This window comes from Myxine glutinosa, chromosome 2, assembly GCF_964187855.1.
Source record: "Myxine glutinosa chromosome 2, kmMyxGlut1.1, whole genome shotgun sequence".
NCBI classification, from domain to species: domain Eukaryota; kingdom Metazoa; phylum Chordata; class Myxini; order Myxiniformes; family Myxinidae; genus Myxine; species Myxine glutinosa.
Genome location: NC_136262.1, coordinates 141,149,705 through 141,172,318, shown reverse-complemented (window position 1 = coordinate 141,172,318; position 22,614 = coordinate 141,149,705). Strand labels below are relative to the sequence as shown.

Below are 22,614 nucleotides of genomic sequence, written 5' to 3'. Positions count from 1 at the left end.
TAGACTGAGACGGACACACAAGTGATGCAGGTAACGATGAGGGGTAAGGGAGGGTGGACAAGATGGATAAACCACCTTTTAGAGGCCATTTTTCCCCGCAAAGCGGGGGTTGGCCTTTTTCGGGCACCGTGGTTGTTGTTGTTTTTGTTGGTCCCCTTTTTGAAGCAATGTTTTACGGCCGGATGCCCTTCCTGCCACCAACCCTGTTTGTTGCCTTTTACGACAAACAGGGAATTACCAGTGAACTGGTCCTCAATTTGCCGACCTCGGAAGGATGACAGGCTGAGTCAACCCCCCTGGCATTAATTCAGCGATCGACCGGGATTCGAACCCAGGATCCTAGGATCCTAAGCTGGCACCCTAGCCGCTAAGCCAACACCAGGCTTGGACAAGTGGACAAGTGGACAAGATGGATACATAAGTAAAATGTGTGGGAGGGTTGGGAGTGGTTTAACAGGTGTAGAAAAAAAAATCATGATTTTGGATGGGGGATGACTCGAGATGGTGGTGAACAGCTGTCTCGAAGACCTGGAGGGAAGAGCGAGATTGAAGAGAGTATGGAAGGTGGTTCCTCAGGTGGGGAGAAAGAGGAATAAATGAGTGGAGGTGAGCAGTGGTTCTGTTTTTAGGCAGTTTCTCTAAAAGGGGGTTGTTGGTGGGACTGCGTGTGTCCTTCAGATACCTGAGGGGTCAAAGCATGGAGAGGGCAAAGGGTCCAAATCCCGACAAGGTGCCACCAGATTTTAGAGGAGGGAGACGAGTTTGAAAGCTCATTCTTGAGATTGGACAGATGTTGTTTTCTGGCTCTCTATAGAGTAGACACACCTGTTGTGAGCTTTACGGAATGATCTAAGGTTGTCTTCAGTTGGATTTGCCTTCCAGGAGGAGAATTCAAGTTGTTTTAAAGCAGCGGCCTCACCACAGGATTCAGGGTACCAAGAGTGGGAGGATGGGTACGATTATTGAAGACGAGATGGAATGAATCTGTGCATACAAGAGAGCAGGTTTCTGTGGAAGAATTTCCAGGCTGAATTAATATCGGTGGCGGTGGATAGAGCAGACCAGCCCTGATGTCTAAAAGGAAGAAAAAAAATTTAAATAATTTTAAACTGCGAATATGCGAGGGCCGTGATTGTTGAGGTCCGACTGCATATGTGTGTGTATTAATGTATATACATATATATTCTTTTATTTTATTTTATTTTTATTTTTTTAGTTTGTAGGTAATGCATGAATGAGTTCAAAAGAGTCAATGATTTCCAGAAACCGTTTATTTTAGTGAATATACAGCTGAGTCATTTGAGTTTAATATCCAGCAATTCCAATTTGCAATGCTTACTCGTAGTTACCATCGCATGACTACCAGGATATGTTAGTTTGACGAGAAAGAGGGAAAGATGATACTGATATTTGTTCCTGTCTCTTCCAGGTTCTTCGTTACTTTGATTACGTCTTTACAGCGGTTTTCACTTTTGAATTAATTGTCAAGGTAAAGATTACAAGTTGTGAATATGATTTACCATCGCGTTCTGAACGTTGGTGATGTTTGCTCATGTTTATTGGGATCAAGTGTTTGTATCCGGTTGTATTGTTGGTGGTTGTGTATTATGAACCAATATGGTGTCCAATTGTAATCAGAAATGAGTATTTTGGGACTAAAGATGATCACACCTTTTGAATGGATGTACCTGGCCAGATGGTGGACCAAGGCCTGTTTTGTCATCGTGGGGCTTATTTCCGGGATCTCTGGAACATCCTTGACTTTGTGGTTGTGATGGCAGCTCTTGTGGCATTTTCTTTCTCGTAAGTACTCCACACCGCTCTCGACTGCAGAACCTCTGATGCTCAGGATATTTTGTCCCTCGGAATGGGTTATTTTTTCACCGTGAGAAATCACCTGTGTAGACCTGTGTAAAATTTAAACTTTTTTATCAAAGCTCTCATTAAGAGTGGTGAATTGTGATGGTCTCTTGTCCTGTTTAGACTTTTATACTTTTAACTATTAGCTAAATAACTCAGACCTAAAGAGTTGTTCTGTGGATTTCCCTTTACGGATATGCATATTGGATAGGGATTCTATTCCAGATTCGACCCGCTTGTTGCATCATTCCTGAGGTCCGATTGTGCTGCTGATGTGACGCACCTGTACATTAGGGCAGTAATTCGGAATTTGTTTTGAGGTGGTGACAACAACTCACCGATTCTTATTTGAAGGAGACTGTGGGATCTTTGAGATCTTTGAGATCACCGAGTCAACCAGATAATGAGTCATCAACTTGTCACCCACCTGTTGGACGGCACACGCATTGATGCAAATCCTTTCCTGTGAAGCACCAGTCCCTCAGTTTGCAGTCAGCCCAAGAGTCAGAACCAAACTGCACAATGACGAGCACTCTACTCTAACCTGACAGACAGGCACTAAACCATAAAGGGGAATCTTTCCGTAAAAGATAGAGAAACACAGAAGAGCTCTTGACATTATCTTATATGCTCAGCCAGATTGTATGGTTTTTAAAGGGCAACCATTGCGGCAGATTTGTTTCACCCAGAGTGTTTAATGCATGGAATGGTCTCCCTGGAAAGGTGGTGGCAGCAGGGACAGTGGATTGTTTTAAACTGCATTTTTTAGGTACCCAGGGAATAGATTAGTATTGGCAGGATTGCACAGGCTTGATGGGCCTAATGGCTGCATTGAAGTTCCTTGTGATTCCCAGTGAATTATGAAATGCCCATGTGTCACCTATTCCCAGTGAATTATAAAATGGACAAGTGTCACCTATAGGCTGAGTTGGTTAGCTCCTTCACCCAAATATCAATAGTGAGATAGTTGTGCATTCATCCAGTACTCCTTAAAATAGCAACATGTTTAAACAACAGGATATGTGTCAAAGTACAAGTGGTCGCACAACAGATGACCGACTTGAGCCAGAAGTACTTATCATCTCAAAAGACGATCACTCGATCACAAAACATTGGACAGAAGGTGCCTACCCGTCCTAACACCACATTGAGTCAAACGCATACGTCAAATGTGACATTCTCACGTCACTCGCCATCTGATGTGTTAACTTGTGTACTGTATTGTGTTGCATGCACAGTGGACAAAACGGGGGCATTGAAACCATCAAGTCACTGCGCGTTCTTCGGGTCCTTAGACCTCTGAAGACCATCAAGCGATTGCCCAAGCTCAAGGTTATTATATTTCTTATTTTGTATCCTTTTTTGTCTTGTTTTTCTATTAATCTTAGGGTGGGAGACCTTTTAAAAAATTATATGGATGATACGAGCAAACGTGTGCGTGTGTCTGTGTGTGTGTGTGTGTGTGTGTGTGTGTGTGTGTGTGTGTGTGTGTGTGTGTGTGTGTGTGTGTGTGTGTGTCTGCACACGCCTGCGCATGCGTGCATGTGTTACCCTTGTCTTCTCCTCGTCCATCTGGCAACTTGTCAATCTATGTTACCCTCTCTCATTCACCTCTTCGATAAAAAATGACAACCTGACAAGCAGTATGGTCACAAACTGCAACTAAATCCAGTAACGGGCCGATTGGGTATTTAAATCACTCGTAACGCGTATTTAAAGCACTCGTAAAAGATGAACAGAGCAATTGCGAAACATACATTTAATGCGCTATTTAAAAAATTAACTCGACACCTCTTATCCATGTCACCCTCTGCCACCCCATCTTGTCTTCCGCTCCCTCTTTTTATATATTTTGTTTGTCTGGTTGATTTGTTTGTGAAGTAAATGTTAGCTCTTTCACGAGCCTCGATACAGTATACAAAAAAAAAACAAAAAAAAAACAGTTAACCCTCTGGAGTCTACTATTCACTTGTAATTGCGTGGTAAATTTGAATGCGGTTAGAACCGATAAATTCGGCTTGTAGACATTTCGGCGCATGCGTGACACCGATAGAATCGGCTCGTAGACTCCAGAGGGTTAAATGAGAACAAGCTGATTCGTCAAACGGTCACAGATTGCTTAACCCAAATATGGGGCCACTCAAAAATTACCTGATGCCATGCGTTCTGACTGCCTTGATTAAACCTTACATATGATTCGATTTTTTGGGGTCCTTCTTCATGAATAACACTCAACCCAAACAAAGCCAATAGGAATTTGATGCAACAAATCCGGGCAGTGTATAATCAGCGGAGGCCTACAGGCTTAATGTGTTAGGCCCACCAGAAAACCAAGATGGCTGCCATATCATTTTGTCTCGTGGTTATGGTGGGTGGAGTGAAGTGATAGATGTGGGTGTGTTACGGCAGCTGTCTGAACAATTGGTGACATTCCAAAAATCGACCTCCGACAAGAAACCCAACAACGACAGCAACGCAAAGCTCTTGTAGACCTGTGACATGTTGCAGGTAAAAAAAACATTTTGGACTTGGTGTTAAATTTGTGCTTCAAAATGCCATTTCTACATCACGACTTCATAGTGTAACTGTTAGAGCATCTGCTCTGCGTCTGCTCTGTGTCTGTGAGGTCAGTGGTTCAAATCCTGTCATACCAATGACCCTTTATTTAATCGTACGTGCTGCTTCATTGTTTGACGCTCAGCATTTAAATGGTTAAGAGCACGAACAATCCCCATCGGTTGGTATCCATGGGGAGGAAAAAAAATTTCCTTCGGAAATACCCCGCTAAATGCAGTGAGAAAAGCGACGCCATTGTTGTGATGTCGCTGGTACCCAGAGTACCCGAGAAGTATTCCCTACGGTTATTAGTGGCTATCGATCAGTGGCTCTACTTCCCCTAAGATCTCTGCTATGTTTTTCTCCTCTAACACTCTTAAATATTGTTGTGTATGTTCGTCTGTGTGCCCATGTGAGTGTGTGGCAGCTGTGCAACAAGCCTTAGATTTTGTAAAAAAAAATATATATATATAACTAATTATTGAAACATTAAACTTTACAAGCTGCTCATCCGAAATTTGCTGAGAAGAAACAGTGCGGATGCTAACTATTCCTCATTTTCCATCTGCAGACTGTTTTGCATTTGGGGTTAATCGCTATGTCTTAACTCCAGTTAAAATGTCCAAAATGTAACTCATCCTCATAATTTTCACCATAACATCAAAAGCATAGCAAACTGTCATGGATGCTGTAGATTCTCGATCATTCATTGTCCCATTGATTTTAACTTCATCCACATTGAATGTTTCTAATAACCGTAGAGGATTTTGATGACATTAATTCATGATATCCTTCCATTGCAGGCAGTGTTTGACTGCGTGGTGAATTCCCTACGAAACGTTGCCAATATCATGGTGGTTTACTTCCTGTTTATGTTATTGTTCGCGGTCATGGCTGTTCAGCTCTTCAAAGGACGATTTTACTACTGCTCGGACATGTCCAAGAAAACAGCAGTTGAATGCGGGTACCATATGTGATGAACACTACCTTTCAATCACCTAATCGAACACCTAATCCACTTTATGGTGTCACGTGACATCAGAAACTGTTGTGTGCTGAACAAAACTTCACTAAGGCATTCACTGTTTAATATCAAAAGGTGGAATATTTTTATATCCTGTTTACAATCTCATCCATATTTCTACGATTTTACGCCATAAAAATTAATATTTTTCCAAAGTTGCACACATTTTTTTTTTTTTTTGTATACATCGAGGCTCGTGAAAGAGCTAACATTAATCACACAAAAGGTCAAACCGACACATAAAACATATAATAGGCTGAGCGGTAGACAAGATGGGGAAAGAGGGGGAAGGACACAAACACAACATTTGAGAGCAGGGACATCAGGAGATCTGTAAGTGACGATTGACATTTTGTTTTTGCCGGCGATCATATTTTCCGGGACCATCCTGGAACATGTTAGATGGAATCTTATTCAGTATTTAGTTGTAGCAATCGAGATATCTAGATTCACAGCGACGCTCATGTGAAGCAGCTCTGATTGACACGAGCGGATCAACCACTGTGCTTCTGCTCCGGGTATCGAGGGTACTTACTCCTTGTGTATCGAAAAGTGGTGTTTTTATTTTTACTACTTTTTGTAATTTTGTTGTGGGAAAGGGTTTTCAGAATCACACACACAAAATATGACAATATAGTGAATAATTTATTTGTAATGTAACCTAATCTTGACTTTTTTCTGTAATTTACTACATTCCCTTCTTTCTGTGTCAGATTCAGTTTTCCGTTTTAAGTTACTAACTCCGTAAATTCCGTCCGGTTTCCATGATCGTGGAAAATCACTAGTTCTAGAGTTGGTAAATGTACGTACTTATCAATGAAGGGCTTGTTTAATTCACTGTTTTTTCCATGTAATTGTTTCCAAAAGATATTTCTCAACTTAACTACTGCTCTGTTCTGTTATTGAAAAAAAAAAAGCACTACTTTCTGTTTTGCATAAATTTAAACAGATATAGTCGTTGCCAAATATATTGGCACCCTTGCAATTCTTTTTTTTTTTTTTTGGATACAAGGTCGAGGCTTGTGTAAGAGCTAACATTGATCACAAAAAAGACAAACTGACACATAAAACATAAAACATATGATAAAGGAAGCGGGAGAACAAGATGGAGAGCAGGGAGATATGTGGGAGAGAGAGGACTTGGGGGGGGGGGGGGGCGGAGGCATGTGAAGGGGGGTGGGGGGAGAGTTAAAAAAAAAAAACGTGTACACTGCTAAGACTTCCAGGAAAGAAGTCGGTTTTTCAAAGAAGTGGATCTGATTTGAATTAACGGGGGTAGAGAAGATCAAGGTTTTGGATGGGGGAAGATAAGAGATGGTGGTGAACAGCTGTTTAATGACCTGGAGGGAGGTGTGCGATTGAAGAGAGTGAGGGAGTTTGTTCCAGAGGCGGGAGAAAAGAGTAATGAAAGCGTGAAGATGAATAGAGAGTCTTGATTTTGGCAGTTTAACCTTAAGAGGGTTCCTGGCAGATCTTGTGCGACCTGTAGGAATATTTGGGGGACAGAGCCCAGAGAGAGCTGGGGGAGCAAGGCCGGAGAGGAGTCGGTAGAAGACAGAAAGACTACCAACCTGCCTGCGGTGAGTGAGTGAAAGGCCCTCGGAGTTAGCTTCATCACGGGAGATTCCAATGATTCTGAAAGCTTTGGTTTCAACAGCGTGAAGCCGAGCTCGGTGTGAGGCAGGAGCACCGGCCCAGAGGGGAGAACAGTATTCCATTGAGCTGCGGATGAAAGCCTTGTATGTGATGAGGAGCTCAGGTGTGCCAACGAAGGACTTCGCATGACGGAGGATGGCCAGTCGGCGACTGGCTTTGGAGGCCAGTTTGGAAATGTGGTTTTCCCAGGAAAGATCATGGCAGATAGTGAGACCCACGAAATTGAGTGACAGAACGTCCTCAATAGGAATGTTGAGAAAGTAAATGGGAGGGTTTTCCAGACGGTCTTTTCGGGGAGACTAAGAGAGAGTGTGAAATTTGTTAGGATTGAAAAACATGTTCCACTTGTTTGACCAGTCTGTGATATTATCCAGGTCTGCAGAGAGTGAAGAGGCTGCTGCTTGCCGATCTGAGGGATGAGGAATGGAGCGGCAGAGAATGGAGTCATAAGCAAAGAGATAGAGATGATTTTCCAGAGAGTCGGAGAGATCATTGATGAAGACCAGAAAAAGCACAGGGCCGAGAACACTGCCTCGAGGATCTCCAGCTTGAACAGGAAGGGGAGATGAAACTTTTTTCAAATAACTCGCAATTTTCTCGAAAAATAAGTTTCAATAAAAATTGACAAAAGTATTTGGTCTCCACAATTCTTTATTTCACTGTTAATGCTACAGAACCTTTGTTTTTCATTCAGAACTTAATATACCCTTTTAAATTAGAAAATAAAAAGAAATGGCATTGACAAAATGATTGACACCCAAGACTTAATATTTGGTAGCACAGACTTTGGACAAAATAACTACAGTCAAGCACTTCCGATGGCCATGAATGAGCTTCTTACACCTCTCTACTGGCACGTTGTCCCACTCTTCTTGTGGAAACTGCTCCAGTTCTCCCAGATTTGAAGGGTGCCTTCTCCCAACTGCTGTTTTCAGATTTCCCCACAGGTGTTCAATGGGATTTAGATCGGGACTCATTGCTGGCCACTTCAGAACAGTTCAGCGTTTTGTCTTGAACCATTCCTGGGTGCTTTTTGAAGTGTGTTTGGGGTCATTGTCGACTACAAGACCCATGACCTTTGACGGAGACCCAGCTTTCTGACACTGGGTTGAACATTGCCATCCAAAATTCCTTGGTAATCTCCTGATTTAATGATGCCATGCACACATCAAGGTACTGTTAGGGAACTTTTAACTGAACCCTAAAAGAGATTTCTCAAGACGAGGCTCAGACTCAAAAAGAACTCAGACTCGTTCTATTCAAGTCAAGGTTTATTCCGAATTTGGAGAGAACTTGTTACACAAAATATAACCAAGATATGACGCGTCGTTTGGTTGAAGACTTCTTCCTTCTCTTCTCTCCTCTCCCTCCTGCTTCCCTCTTCTGCTCCTACAGCCTCGGAGCATTTTCCTTAAGTAGATCTCTGTTACGTTGATGTAATTCGATTGGAATTTAGAGGTCAACACAGAACTTGGTCGACTCCGTCTTCTTGCCACCAATGCCCATCTGGTCTCTATTCTGGAGCCACTTAAAGGCTTTACAAACGATGCCATCGCAGGCAAAGGAGAAGAAACCCATTGTCTTAGGCCCTACAGGTCAACCCACTTTGACCTGCACAATCTCACCCATTGACAAATGCATTAGCCCTGGGCTGAGTCAACACTCAGCGCTGGGGCTCTCCACTTAAGGGCAAAAAACTATTTACAGATGGTGCTTATCGTCCTAGTCCCATCTCCATTGCTTTGCTCAGTCTGCGAGCTTTGAAAGCACATTATATTTTTTTACTACAATTTGTAACAGTTGGCAATAACTTGCCTTTCCATATCCTTATTCTTCCATAGTACCCAGTGCCAGAGACAGCACAGCAACCCCAAAACATCAATGAACCTCCTCCATGTTTGACTGTAGAGAAGGTGTTCTTTTCTTTAAAGGCTTCGTTTTGTTTTCTGTAAACATAGAGATGATGTGCTTCACCAAAAAGCTCTAATTTGGACTCATCTGTCCACAGGACATTCTCCCAGAAGGATTTTGGCTTGTTCAGGTGTGTTTTGGCCTCTCCAGTCAGGTTTTCTCCGCAGTGTGGTCCTCCTGCGTCTCCTACCATAGAATCACCTTTCATGATTCTTAATCAACCCCCTTGGTCACTTAATTTGCCGTCATGGTCTCCAATTCCACTGCTTCGCCGATGACATCCAACTTTTCATCTCCACCAAGTCCATCTCCACCGCCACCCACTCTATCCTGACAAACTGCATCACTGAAATAAAATCCTGGCTTCAAATCAACTTCCTCAAACTTAACTATGATAAATCTGAAATAATCATCATTGGCCCAAAAACGCTCACCAAATCCACCCATAACTTCGCCCTCAACATTGACGGTTTCCCAGTATCCACCTCCCCTCACATCCGGAATCTTGGCATCATCTTTGACCAAACCTTCTCCTTCGACAAATACACTAAACAGATCACAAAGAGACAGCCTTCTTTCACCTGAAAAACATCGCCCGTCTCCGTCCATCCCTCTCCTCCACGGCTGCAGAAACCCTCATCCACGCCTTCATCACCTCCCGTCTGGACTACTGCAACAGCCTCCTCTTTGGTTCACCCTCAATAATCATCAATAAACTCCAATACATTCAGAACTCCGCTGCCCGTCTACTCACCCATTCCCGGACCCGTGACCACATCACCCCCGTCCTTTACAAGCTTCACTGGCTCCCCATCCCCCAGAGAATCCAGTACAAAATCCTCCTCTTGACCTACAAAGCCCTCCATAACCTGGCCCCATCCTACCTGATTGACCTCTTCTCCAGACACACTCCCACCCGCAACCTCTGCTCTGCTGGTACCAACCTCCTGACCCCCCCCCCCCCCCCCATGCGGACCAAATTCAGATCCTGGGGGGACAGGGCCTTCTCCATCGCTGCTCCCACCCTCTGGAACTCACTACCTCACACCATCAGAGACTCCTCCTCACTCACCACACTCAAAACAACACTCAAGACCCACCTGTTCAACACTGCATTCAACATTTAACCCACAGCATTTAACCCTGACTATCTCTTCTCCTTCTCCTTCCTTTTGCTTTGATTATTTACCTGTTGATTTTTGTCTTTTTGCACTTGTTTTTTTGTACTCTGTCAAAGCATCTTTGGGCTTCTTGAAAAGCGCTATATAAAATAAATTTATTATTATTATTATTATTATTATTATTGAGTTGGTGACGGATGGTGTGAGTTGAAACTGTCGTACCTTGTGTCTGAACGTCAGCTTGAATCTGTTTGGCAGTTGATCGAGGTGCTTTCTCTATCATTCGAACAATCCTTCGCTCCAATCTTCGATCAATTCCTCTCCTGCGGCCATGTCCAGGGAGGTTGGCTACAGTGCCATGGGCCTTAACCTTCCTGATAACTTTGCGTACAGTGTACACAGGAACATCAAGGTCTCTGGAGATGGACTTGTAGCCTTGACAGTCCATGCTTGGCTACAATCTTGTGTCTGACCTCCTCAAACAATTCTCTGGTTTTCTTTCTTTTCTCCATGCTCATTGAGGTACACACAGTGACCCAAAACAGCAGAATGACTCCTTTTCTCCAGTCAAATGGTTGAATGAGTCAATTTTATATTGTAGGCACCTACAACTCTCCAAAGTAAAGGAGAATCACCTGCTTGAAATCTAATTATTTCCAACAACTTCTGAAAGGTGTCAATGATATTGTCTGGGCCATTTTAGGATTTCTGTGTGAAATAAGCTAAGATTTAGTATTTCTTCAGCTTTTTTTGTTTTGTTCCACTGCAATCCAAAGAAATACACATGTGGATACACATTTTTTTATTTCAACAATTTTCTGGAAGAAATGGTTCATTATTTGAAAAAAGGTCAAGGGTCCCAATACTTTTGGCTACGACTGTATAGGGGTGGCATTGTAATGTAAAGTAAAGTAGACAAGGATCAAATGTACATCTATCTATAATTCCAGTAATCTCTGTCTGTACGTTTGTACGTTTGTCTGTGACCGCTGTTTCTCGACAACCACGGGTCCGATATACTTTTAACTTGCCAGGTATATTGCTGGGGACCCGAGGATGTGCCTTTTCAAGGTTTCATATTAATCGGACAATTACTTACCGAGCTATGTCCAAAAAACGATTCAACCAATCAGAGAGCTTGCAGAGGGCTTTGCGAATGGACCAAACCATTCATGTAAATAGAGGGGGGGGGTTCTGTGGTCGTTGCGAATGGACCAAACCATTCACATCGAATCATCGAATCACATCGAATGGACCAAACCGTTCGCTTTGGACCAAACCATTGCATGTAAATAGAGGGGGGGGGGTTCTGTGGTCGTTGCGAATGGACCAAACCATTCATGTAAATAGAGGGGGGGGGTTCTGTGGTCGTTACTGCCACGTGGTTTCAAAGTTTTTTTTTGTTGTTGTTGTTTGCACGCATGTTTTTTTGCACCCACGTACGGGCACGCCCTAGGATGTTTACACACACACACCCCTACACAAATTTTTTTTTTTTTTTTTTTTTGGCAAGGAACGGGCACCCACGTACGGGCACGTCCTAGCTTATATATAGTACGGGCATGCCCTAGTACTTTATAAATGGGGAAGTTTGGAACAGTGCAAATAAAGTGGGTATCGGTGAGGGGAGGGAGAAGTGAAAATTTCCACCAGATTTGCATTATTGATAAGTATGTGGTCCGTCATGTTGTGTTTGTGTTTCTTTTTTAATTGATGACCTTGTTTGAATTCAAGTCTTTCATTGAAACTACATGTTGCAAGGATTTTCTGTCTTAAACATCTGTGTCGAAGTGGTGACCCATCCCATATTGTAACCCTAGGGGAGAAACTGCTTTGGTATAACCATCACTGTTTAGAAGATGGTACATGATGATGATCAATGGCTTATGGTACCATAAACACTGTAGTTCACCCTGCTTTTAATCCTTCACACTAATTAAATTTTCATCACAGCACGACAACAAATCCTTCAAGAAAACCCCAATATATATATATATATATATATAAAACCATAGGAATAAATAAGATCCTGATCCCAAATAGCCATAATGATGTGAGGGCCTGTGCTATGTTTGAGTACTCTACTGTAATTGTGATGTACTATATACGATGGAGTGGTGTAATACACCGCTGTGTTGTAAGTTGCATTCATTTTGTAGACCAATAATTTTTATGCAATGCGTTATGGCAGCGGGTCGTTCTTGGATTATGCACATCAAGAAGTCGATGTACATCCCAGAGAGTGGTTGCGCTGGGATTTCCACTACGACAATGTCCTTTGGGCTCTGCTAACCCTGTTCACCGTCTCTACTGGTGAAGGATGGCCTGAGTAAGCATCTCATACCAAATGGCCTTTTGCTTTTGTGAAATAGAGTTGAAGATAATGTGACCTATAACCTACTTGGTAGTAGAAGTGATTGAGGTAAATGGAGAGGAAGAAAAACATTTTATTTCTGAAGCAAATTTGTTGAGAGTAACTTTGTATCTGAACTCAGTGTGTTGCAGCATTCGGTGAATTCGGTACCTGAAGAGGGCCGAGGACCGAGTCCCGGCGCCAGGCTTCCCACCGCTCTATTCTACGTCGTCTACTTCATCCTGTTCCCTTTCTTTTTCGTGAACATATTTGTGGCTCTCATCATAGTTACCTTCCAAGAGCAAGGCGACCGTGCAATCGTTGGGTGCTCACTCGAAAAGAACGAGGTGTCTTTACCTTTTCATTCTCAAGCCATAGTTATGCTGCAATGTCGTTCAGTGCTTGCTCGGCTCCACGTGAATGATCACCATGTATTCTGTCACCTTAACTGAAAAAGAAACAACTTTACTATTTGGGACAGTGGAGGGACATCATCCATGCACGTACTTATTGAATACCTAATTTAAGTTGTTATTGCTAATGTTGGATTAGAAAGCTATTGTTTTGCAAGTCAAACATGAAGAATCTCACACTTTGCCTCGTGCCCTGCAAATGTTACGAAAAGCGCTGCTTGATTTCAAATGCATCAACACTACCATAGCATTTAAACAATCATTTTTAGATTGTGTAAGTTATTTGGCTAATGTTATGACAATACATGATACAAAAGTTTTTTTTTTCTTTTTTTTCTTTTTTGTATACAACCGAGGCTCATGTAAGAGCTAACATCAATAACAAAAAAAACAATCGGACAAACAAAGCATGCAATAAAGGGAGCGGGAGACAAGATGGGGAGAGAGAGAGAGAAGCACACAAGCACAACAGCAGAAAACAGGGACATCGGGAGATCTGTGGGAGGCAGACGGCTTGGGTGGAGGCGGCATCGGAAGGCGGGGGGGGGGGGGGGGGGGGGGGAGGTAAAGTTAAAGTTGTACTGTGAACTGAAAACTTTCGCACAATTTATATTACTAGGGCATGCCCGTACGTGGGTGCCCGTTCCTTGCCAAAAAAAAAAAAAAACGCTACCCGTACGCTCTACCCCGCCCGTACGCCCGTAAACAAAAAAAACAACGCTCTTCGCTTCCGCCCTTCGCTCTGACTGAATTGGGAGAAATAATGCGCATAAGAAATCGAGAAATTATTATTTTCTCCGGAAGAAATCGAATTACGAACCGTAATGGCGCACGCGCTCGGCTCGGCTCGTTCTGTGATTGGCTGCCGGAAGTGAAGTCTTCACTGTCCGGAAGGTCGCAAATCGCAGTTACGATGAATCGCAAATTAGTTTTAATTAGTTTTAAAACATAGTTTAACGCCAACATAGTTTGCCAACGTGAAATAAATGAATACGCTCTCAAATGTGCCGTCCGAGGCAGAGTCTGTTCGCCACGTTCGGCACACGTGATAGCTCGCTGCTCTCTGATTGGTTGAATCGTTTTTTGGACATAGCTCGGTAACTACTTGTCCGATTAATTTCAAACCTTGAAAAGGCACATCCTCGGGTCCCCAGCAATATACCTGGCAAGTTGCAAGTATATCGGACCCGTGGTTGTCGAGAAACAGCGGTCACAGACAAACAAACAAACACACACACAGACACACACACACACACACACACACACACACACAGAGATTACTGGAATTATAGATAGATGAAATACACAAAGATTAAACCACACAAAGCCTGCACAGACCTCCACAGGAAATTCCAAAATCAAAATCTCATCGGCTTGTTCTTTTCGCCCAACTCATCGACCAAGTTTAGTCGTAAGTCGTCCACAACTTTTTTTAAATAGCACTAGAATATACAGTAGGACCCGTCGCTTCGCTGACGGGAATATCAATCTTTGCTGCGATGGCTAATCTATGGGGGGGGGGGGGGGGAAGGATTCCTGGGAGATCCTGTTCTCTATGCAGGGATAACCATCGTCGCATGTTGGCATTTGCAGTTTTGACACGCGTGTCCATGTACCCAAAACAAAAAATTTAAAATTTGGATCACAAACAATCCACCGAAGTTGGATTTAATAAAAATAATTTTAAAAAACCACCTTTAGAGGCCATTTTTCCCCGCAAAGCGGGGGTTGGCCTTTTTCGGGAACCGTGGTTGTTGTTGTTTTTCGGTCCCCTTTTTGAAGCAATGTTTTACGGCCGGATGCCCTTCCTGACGCCAACCCTTTTTGCCGCCTTTAACGACAAACAGGGAATTACCAGTGAACTGGTACTCAATTTGCCGACCTCGGAAGGATGACAGGCTGAGTCAACCCCCCTGGCGTTAATTCAGCGATCGACCGGGATTCGAACCCAGGATCCTTGGATCCTAAGCCGGCACCCTAGCCGCTAGCCCAACACCAGGGATAACGAAGCCCAACTCGCCCAACGAAGTTGGATTTAATGAAATCCGTTAATCCATTAATCCATTCTCAAGTTATAGCGCGACAAACAAACAGACAGACACAGCTCCTTTTATAATACAGATGTTATATATCTTTTTTGGCCCGATCACTCAATGATGAAGAATCACTTAAAATATTTAAAACCTCTCGTATCCGGATCAGTATTCCGATCTTCACCAAAATCGAATCGCTTCATCCTTGTCACACCTCTGGTTGGAGGGGGTAATAAGAGTAAGTTATGGGCACATTTTTTATCAGTCTACTGTCTACACAAGTCATACACTCATACATACATTTGATTAGGCTATAATATAGTATGTCTTGGTCTGAGGGCGTGTTTATATCGTGCTCAAACTTCCAATAGTTCCTGCTGGCTCGGTCACGCATGAGCATTCTTTATGTGCTTTAAACCCTCTCAATAGGCCAACCCAGTAGAAACCCTAGGCCATTTGCAGACCGAGGCCAAGGAGCGGCCAGGTGAGAAGTTGCGGACATATGTCATCATGTTTGGGTGCTTATCATCCCGCAAAATATATCGGCAGTTCATTTCAGAGAGACGCTGAAAAGAATGAAATAAGGATGCAAAAAGCACAAAGATCGCAATTGATGGAGCAGATTTATTCATTCAGCAATCCACATAATCAAAGTTGGCCTTCAAAGCCAGTCGCCAAATCGGCATCCTCCATCATGCAAAGTCTTTCCTTGGCACATCTGAACTTTGATCAACCCATGAGGCTATATTTGCAGCTTTATAGAGTTTCTGGCCTGGTGCCTCTGCCATTATGACACATGCTATAAGCATTTATATAGTGCTCATGCAGTTTGACGCCATGGAAACTAAGTCTATCAAAATCCTTGGAATCTCCCGTGATGAAACTGAGACTATAGGCCTATCACTTTCACATCGCAGACAGTCTATCTCTCTTCTACCGCCTCCTTTCAGGTCTTGCTTCCTTGTTCCTGTCTGTTCTCTAGCCCCTCCCCATCCCTCTAACCAGGCTTCTGCAGAGTCGGTATCCCCCTTCCGGTGAAACTTCCAAAATGCAGCCTCACTGCTCACCTCCACTCATTTGTTCCTCTTTTTCCCCACATGTGGATCCAACTTTCTCAGTCTCTTCAATCCCATTCTTACCTCTAGGGCGTCAAGACCGCTGCTCACCACCTTCTCACATTGTCCCCATCTGGAAACTCTTTCTGGGCTTCCAGCTTTTCCTTCCACTTCTGTGATGGAGAGTTTGTGGCTGTATCCATCTTTTTCACCCACTGTGTCTTTGTGTCCTCCTCTTGCTCTCATCCTTCTCTTCCATAATTTCTCGTTTCCTTTTATTTTGCCCCTCAAATATGCTGTTGGTGCCCTCCCTCTCTGCTGTCTTTGCCCCTCAAATATGCTGTTGGTGCCTGGGACTCTTCTTTTTCCGTTCTAGCTTCTCCGCGTTCTAGTTACATCTGTTCCATTCTGTGTTCTAGCTCCTCCGCGAGCCTTGACTGTATACAAAAATACTAGATCCAACCCAAAGAGGGAATAATTCGTTTAACAACACTTTTGACTTGATGTGGGGAATCACCTTCAGAGCACGCATGATGTTTGCTTTCTGACCGGTTGTGTTTATTAGCTCACTATATAAATGTGAACCATGCTGTCCTGACCAGCCTCTTGCGTCATTTCATTTCACCACATTCCGCTCAACCGTCTGGAACAATGGAAGCCATCTTCACAAGCTCTGAGGAGCACAACACCTGTCCACTCTATTCAGGCTGTGGCAATACCTGGCTTTGATCCTGCATGGGCAGCACAAAAGCAGTTATTAGATGTGTTGGAACAGCTCAAGCACGCACAGCGTTGCACACAGACAAACCTCTAGTGTAGTACTCCTTCACATTTTCACTGTTGGGCCACTGAGTTCCTCCCCCATAATTCCACCGCATGTGGAACCCACCTGTAGCGTTCAAACTGACTTAGTGCCATATGGGATGGAAGATTGGGGGAGGGGAAAAGCAAGGCCAACGTTATCGCTCACATTCCCTCGCAAGTAAAACAAAATGTCACAATCCCGTGCGTATCATTGGGGAGGATGAGTGAACGATTTGCTGTGCAGCTGCGTGTTTCTTGAAGGAAAGAACAAACAAGTCAAAATATTCATTCCTTCTTAGAGTTGCTCCACTTCTAGCATTATTTTCTGGGTAACAGGAGGTGCGGAAAACACCCTCAGCTTGGATGCCTTACCCAGCTATCATTGGAGGGTCTAACAGCGGTATGTGTATAACATTCTGGTGTAACACTCTCCGAATTATAATCCCTGATTTACACTGACAAATGTCACCATTTTGTAAATTAAAAGTCCCGGATGCATTCCAACTTCCATCTTCAAAACTCGATACATATTGTATGTTTAAGAGGTTGTTTTGACCGATGTCATTTAAAACTGCTGCCCATGTATCCTTTGCATATTTCACCAGACTCTGGCATAATGTTTGGAGCCTCTACTCGGAGTCTGGGAGGTTAGCGGCTCGAACCCCTGGCCGAGACATACCAAAGACTTTTTTTAAATGGCGTGTGTTGCTTCCTTGCTTAACGCTCAGCATTTAAAAAGGACACAACACAGACAATCCCCTTTGATTGGCATCCATGGGAAGGAGGAAATTCCTCCATGTTTGCCCTGCTGTGTGGGGAGAAAAAAGAAACGTAAAAATATGGCGTCGTTGGTACCCAAAGTGCTCCAGGAAGTGATGTCATTTCCCCCAAGCTCAGTAACTGTGCTCATCCAAATTCAAATCCGGTGTTGTCTAATGTGCGTGTGTACAATTTATGTTTGAGCTCTTCCATGAGCCTTAAACCACGTAAAATAATTAAATTAATATATATTACATTTTGTAACTGTTAAATAACAATCTGGGTTATAAATTGCTTATTTTGTTCACAAAAACTATGAAAAAGCCATGGAGAATGTATTTATTGTGATTTTCAGTAAAGTTGATTTTTTAAAATTGATCAACAACTGTTATTGTAAGCAGCTCGTCATATTGTGCCCCTTCCTGCTTCTTCACCCTTCTCCATTAGCGTGCGTGTTTGGACTTCGCTGTGGGTGCACGCCCTGTTTCCAGACACATGCCCCCCAGTCACAGTGGCCTACGCCGTCAAATATGGCTCTTCGTGGCCTCCAGACACTTTGAGAACTCCGTCCTTGGCCTGATCGCTCTCAACACGGTTGCTCTCATGATGAAGGTGATGCTGTTTTCATCGGCCTCGGTTCTGTTTCCTCCTTTGCTTCCCTTATGAGATTACACTACCTTCAGGTCTGTGGTAATTTTCCTTTCCTGTTGATGGGAACTCATGGGCACTCCACACTAATCCCAATAGGATTTGGGATTTCTGCTTCAGGCTTGTGGAGATCTCTTTAGAAAATACTACAACGCAGAGCACAAGTTGTATTTGGAAAGCGAAAGAGGACTTGTATTCTAGTAAAATCAAAATGTGTCTGTTTATCGTCTTGTTCTTGTTCTTCCGTCCAGTTTGAAGGAGCTCCTGACGCCTACAACAACCTTCTCCGAATTCTCAATATGGTTTTCACAGGAATTTTCACCGTAGAAGCTGTACTCAAAGTTATCGCATATGGCATACCGGTCAGTTTTCTTTGTCTTTCGCCATGTCTTACTACCTGTCCATTTTAAACATTAATATTTACAAATCTGCACGTCCATCACTGTTCACTTATCTTCTAATATATATATATATATATATATATATATATATTTTGATCTTCTTATCTTCTTATTATGATTGCTTTGACTGTTTCAGCTCAGATTTGTCTCCTTTACCCCTTGCTATCACCATCTTTATCAGGTTTTGTTTTAATGTTATCAGGTTTAACTACCACAGACACATTCCTGTCACCTCTCAATCTTTACCTGCTTTCTTCTTTCCTTTTCCCTTCCACTCCACCCAGGGCTACCTGCGTGACTCGTGGAATGTTTTTGACCTTGTGACGGTGTTGGGCAGCCTTACAGATATCATTGCGATGGAGCTGAAGGTGATGTGATGTGGCGTTTGGTGCTCTTCCTTGAGTCGAACCATTGCCTAATATACAACAGGCATTTTAAAGGCCATTTTCCCTGCAAGAGCGGGGGTTAGCCCTGCGGTCCCCATGACAATCTTCTCCATTTTGCCCTATTTTCTGCATCTCCCCTTGTTAACCCCCTTGCCCGCATTTCTTCTTCGACCATCTTTAGCCAAGTCTTTCTCGGTCTTCCCCGTCCTCTACTTCCTTCCACATTCATTTCCATCACTCTTCTCAACCAGTCACTTTCATCCTTCCTCAACACGTGACCAAACCATCTCAAACTGTTTCTCTTCACAGCATCAATCACAGGCTCTATTCCCATCATCTTTCACAATTCATCATTTGTCTTCCTCTCTCTCTCAACGATACTCCACACATCCACCGAACCATTCGCATTTCCACCCTTTCCAGTCTTCGTTGCTGCTCTACGTTCATTACCCATGTCTCGCTCCCATAAATCATAACACTTCTCACACATGCAGCATACACCTTTCCCTTCAGCTTCAACGACACTCACCTCCTTGTCAGCACGCCACTCAGTTCCCGAAACTTCTTCCATGTACATCTCACTCGAGCAACCGTTGCCGAGTCTGATCCACCTTCTCCATTCAGCATGTCTCCGAGGTAGTAAAATGTTTTCACACCTTCCAGCGTCACGCCGTCTCCAAGATCCAACTCAACATTTCCTCCATCTGCAGCTCCCTCTGTGCACACCTTACACTTGAATGTAGCTGCCACACTGGTTAATGACCCTCTCAAACCACTACATTTTTGATGAACCCACTCAGCGCACATTGTACATTGAATTGAGTTCACTCCGACACCCTTCCTGCACAAAGCACATGGCCACTTCCCAGTTCTTTCCACCTCAACACATTCTTTACCACTTGCCATCACCTTTGTTTTTCCGATATTCACCTTCAGACCTTTCGTCTCCATACATTCCTTCCACTTGTTCATCTTCTCCTTCAGTCCATCCATACTTTCTGCAATCAACACCAGATCATCTGCATACAACAACTCCCATAGTAAACCCTCCTTTACGTTCCGAGCCAGCACCCCCATCACAGCTACAAATAGTAGTGGACTTCGTACCGACCCCTGATGCACTCCCACCTTCACCTCAAACTCACCACTGTTCCCGTCCTTCGTCCTTACAGCTGTGCGCGCTCTTTTGTACATTGCCATCGCTACTCTGATCAACCATTCCTCCACTCCTAACTTCCTCAATGCCCATGTCACTACTTCACGTGGAACCCTATCAAATGCTTTCTCCAGATCAACAAACCCAAGAAACAACTTCTTCCTCTTCTCCATGTACTTCTCCTGCAACTGCCTCACAATAAAAAGCGCGTCTGTCGTTCCTCTTCCTGGCATAAATCCAAACTGCATTTCGTCAATCTTCACTTTCTTCCTTATCCTCCTCTCCAACACCCTTTCCAATACCTTCATTCCATGCTCCAATAACTTTATCGCTCGATACGAGCCACAGTCCAGAGGGTCACCTTTCCCCTTGTATAGAGGGACGAGGGTACTCAGTTCCCAATCCACTGGAATGCGGCCTTCTTTCACCACCAGATTGCAGATCTCTGTCATTCTCTTCACACCCCAATTTCCCGCTGCCTTCAACATATCTCCCACAACACCCGTTGGCCCTCCCGCTTTTCTACTCTTCATTGCTTTAATCGCTTCCTCAACTTCCTTCTCGGTTATCTTCTCTGCCGGTCCTAAAACTGGGTTACTCTCTATGTTGCCATCCCATTCATTCTCTGCATTCAACAGTATTTCCATATATCTCTTCCATCTTCCTTTAATTCCATCTGGGTCCACAACGATTTGTCCCACTTCATCCTTCAAGCAACTCACCCCCATCACATCACAACTCTCTTTCGCTATCTGCTTTGCAATCCTGAATTCCGCTCTCTGACCCTCTTCCAAATCCAAGCGGTCTCTGAACATTTTCCTACATGCCTCCTGCGCCTTTGCTACCTCTTTCTTTGCAGCCTTCTTGGTTGCCTTATAACTTTCATGCTCTTCCTTTTCTGCCCCCGTACCCTTCACCTTCTGCCACTCCTTGAACTTCTTCCTCATCTCGTCAATCTTCTTTCCAACTTCATCATCCCACCACCATGTTTCTGAGTGCCTCAGTGGTCCTTTTGTCCATCCACAGATCTCACCAACGTCTCCCATCAGACTAGCTTTCATTGACATCCAACCACTTTCAAGCTCAACCACATCATCCTCTACCATACTCAGCCTCTCTTTTAATGCCTTCCTCACTGTCACCTCTTTCAACCTCCACACCTTCATTCTCGGTTGGTACTTCACCCGCCGAGCTCTCTTCGCACCTTTCAACCTTATGTCGCAGACAACCAAGTGGTGCTGTGAAACAGACTCCTCCCCCGGGATCACCTTTGTGTCCCGGAGGTGACCCCTATCTCGCCTACGCACCATCAGGTAGTCAACGGTTGTTGTCGACCCACCTGATGTATATGTAACAAGCTTATTATCCTCTTTCTGGAACTGAGTATTACAAATCAACAAATCAGCTCCATCAGCAAACTCCAAAATCCTTTCACCTTCTCCATTTCTCACACCATATCCGTAACCCCCATGAACTCCCTCAAAACCGTCCATACTCCTTCCCATATGTCCATTTAGGTCTCCACCTACCACAACAACTTCCTTATCTTTCACGCTTTCCATCAGCTTCTCTATTGCACACCAGAACTTGTCCTTCTCTTCATCGCTCGACCAACCTGCGGAGCATATCCCGAGATGACGTTCACCAAGAGCTTTCCAATCATCATTTTCACCATCATCAACCTATAACTCACTCTCGTCACACTCACCACACTGTCGACAAACTCCTCAGAAAACAGGACACCAACACCAGTCACGCCTTCTGGGCACCCTTGCCACACAAACTTGTATTTCTGTCCCTGCCTACCCTTCACCATTCTCACACCACTTGCCTTCCATCTTGTCTCCTGCACACAACATATGTCCACTCTTCTTCTGACCAATACTTCCACCACTTCTCCTGATCTCCGTCATTGTCCCTACATTCCATGTCCCAAACCTCAGAAACCGATCTCCACGTCGGAACCATTGCCTATTATACACCTGAAATTACATCTACATTTTATTCTCAAACATCATCTACATACTACATACATCATCGTACCATATTTATCATTATACTACATACATCATCGTCCCATATTTATCATCATACTACAAACATCATCTTACCATATTTATCATCATACTACAAACATCATCGTACCATATTTATCATTATACTACACACATCATCGTACCATATTTATCATCATACTACAAACATCATCGTACCATATTTATCATCATACTACACACATCATCGTACCATATTTATCATCATACTACAAACATCATCGTACCATATTTATCATTATCCTACATACATCATCATACCATATTTATCATTATCCTACATAGATCATCTTACCATATTTATCATTATACTACACACATCATCTTACCATATTTATCATTATCCTACATAGATCATCTTACCATATTTATCATCATACTACAAACATCATCTTACCATATTTATCATTATACTACATACATC

General features: G+C 43.4%; 1 protein-coding gene across 1 annotated transcript in view; it reads left to right on the top strand.

Annotated features, from left to right (window-relative positions):
• LOC137421197 (voltage-dependent N-type calcium channel subunit alpha-1B) overlaps positions 1 to 22,614 on the top strand; it is a 394,582-nt gene that overhangs the window by 269,913 nt on the left and 102,055 nt on the right. The window contains exons 27-35 of the mRNA XM_078771756.1: positions 1,430 to 1,489; positions 1,697 to 1,803; positions 3,099 to 3,192; positions 5,220 to 5,380; positions 12,320 to 12,457; positions 12,624 to 12,828; positions 17,993 to 18,157; positions 18,445 to 18,555; positions 18,879 to 18,962. Coding sequence (XP_078627882.1) covers positions 1,430 to 1,489; positions 1,697 to 1,803; positions 3,099 to 3,192; positions 5,220 to 5,380; positions 12,320 to 12,457; positions 12,624 to 12,828; positions 17,993 to 18,157; positions 18,445 to 18,555; positions 18,879 to 18,962 — 1,125 coding nt within the window. The remainder of the gene's footprint in view (positions 1 to 1,429; positions 1,490 to 1,696; positions 1,804 to 3,098; positions 3,193 to 5,219; positions 5,381 to 12,319; positions 12,458 to 12,623; positions 12,829 to 17,992; positions 18,158 to 18,444; positions 18,556 to 18,878; positions 18,963 to 22,614) is intronic.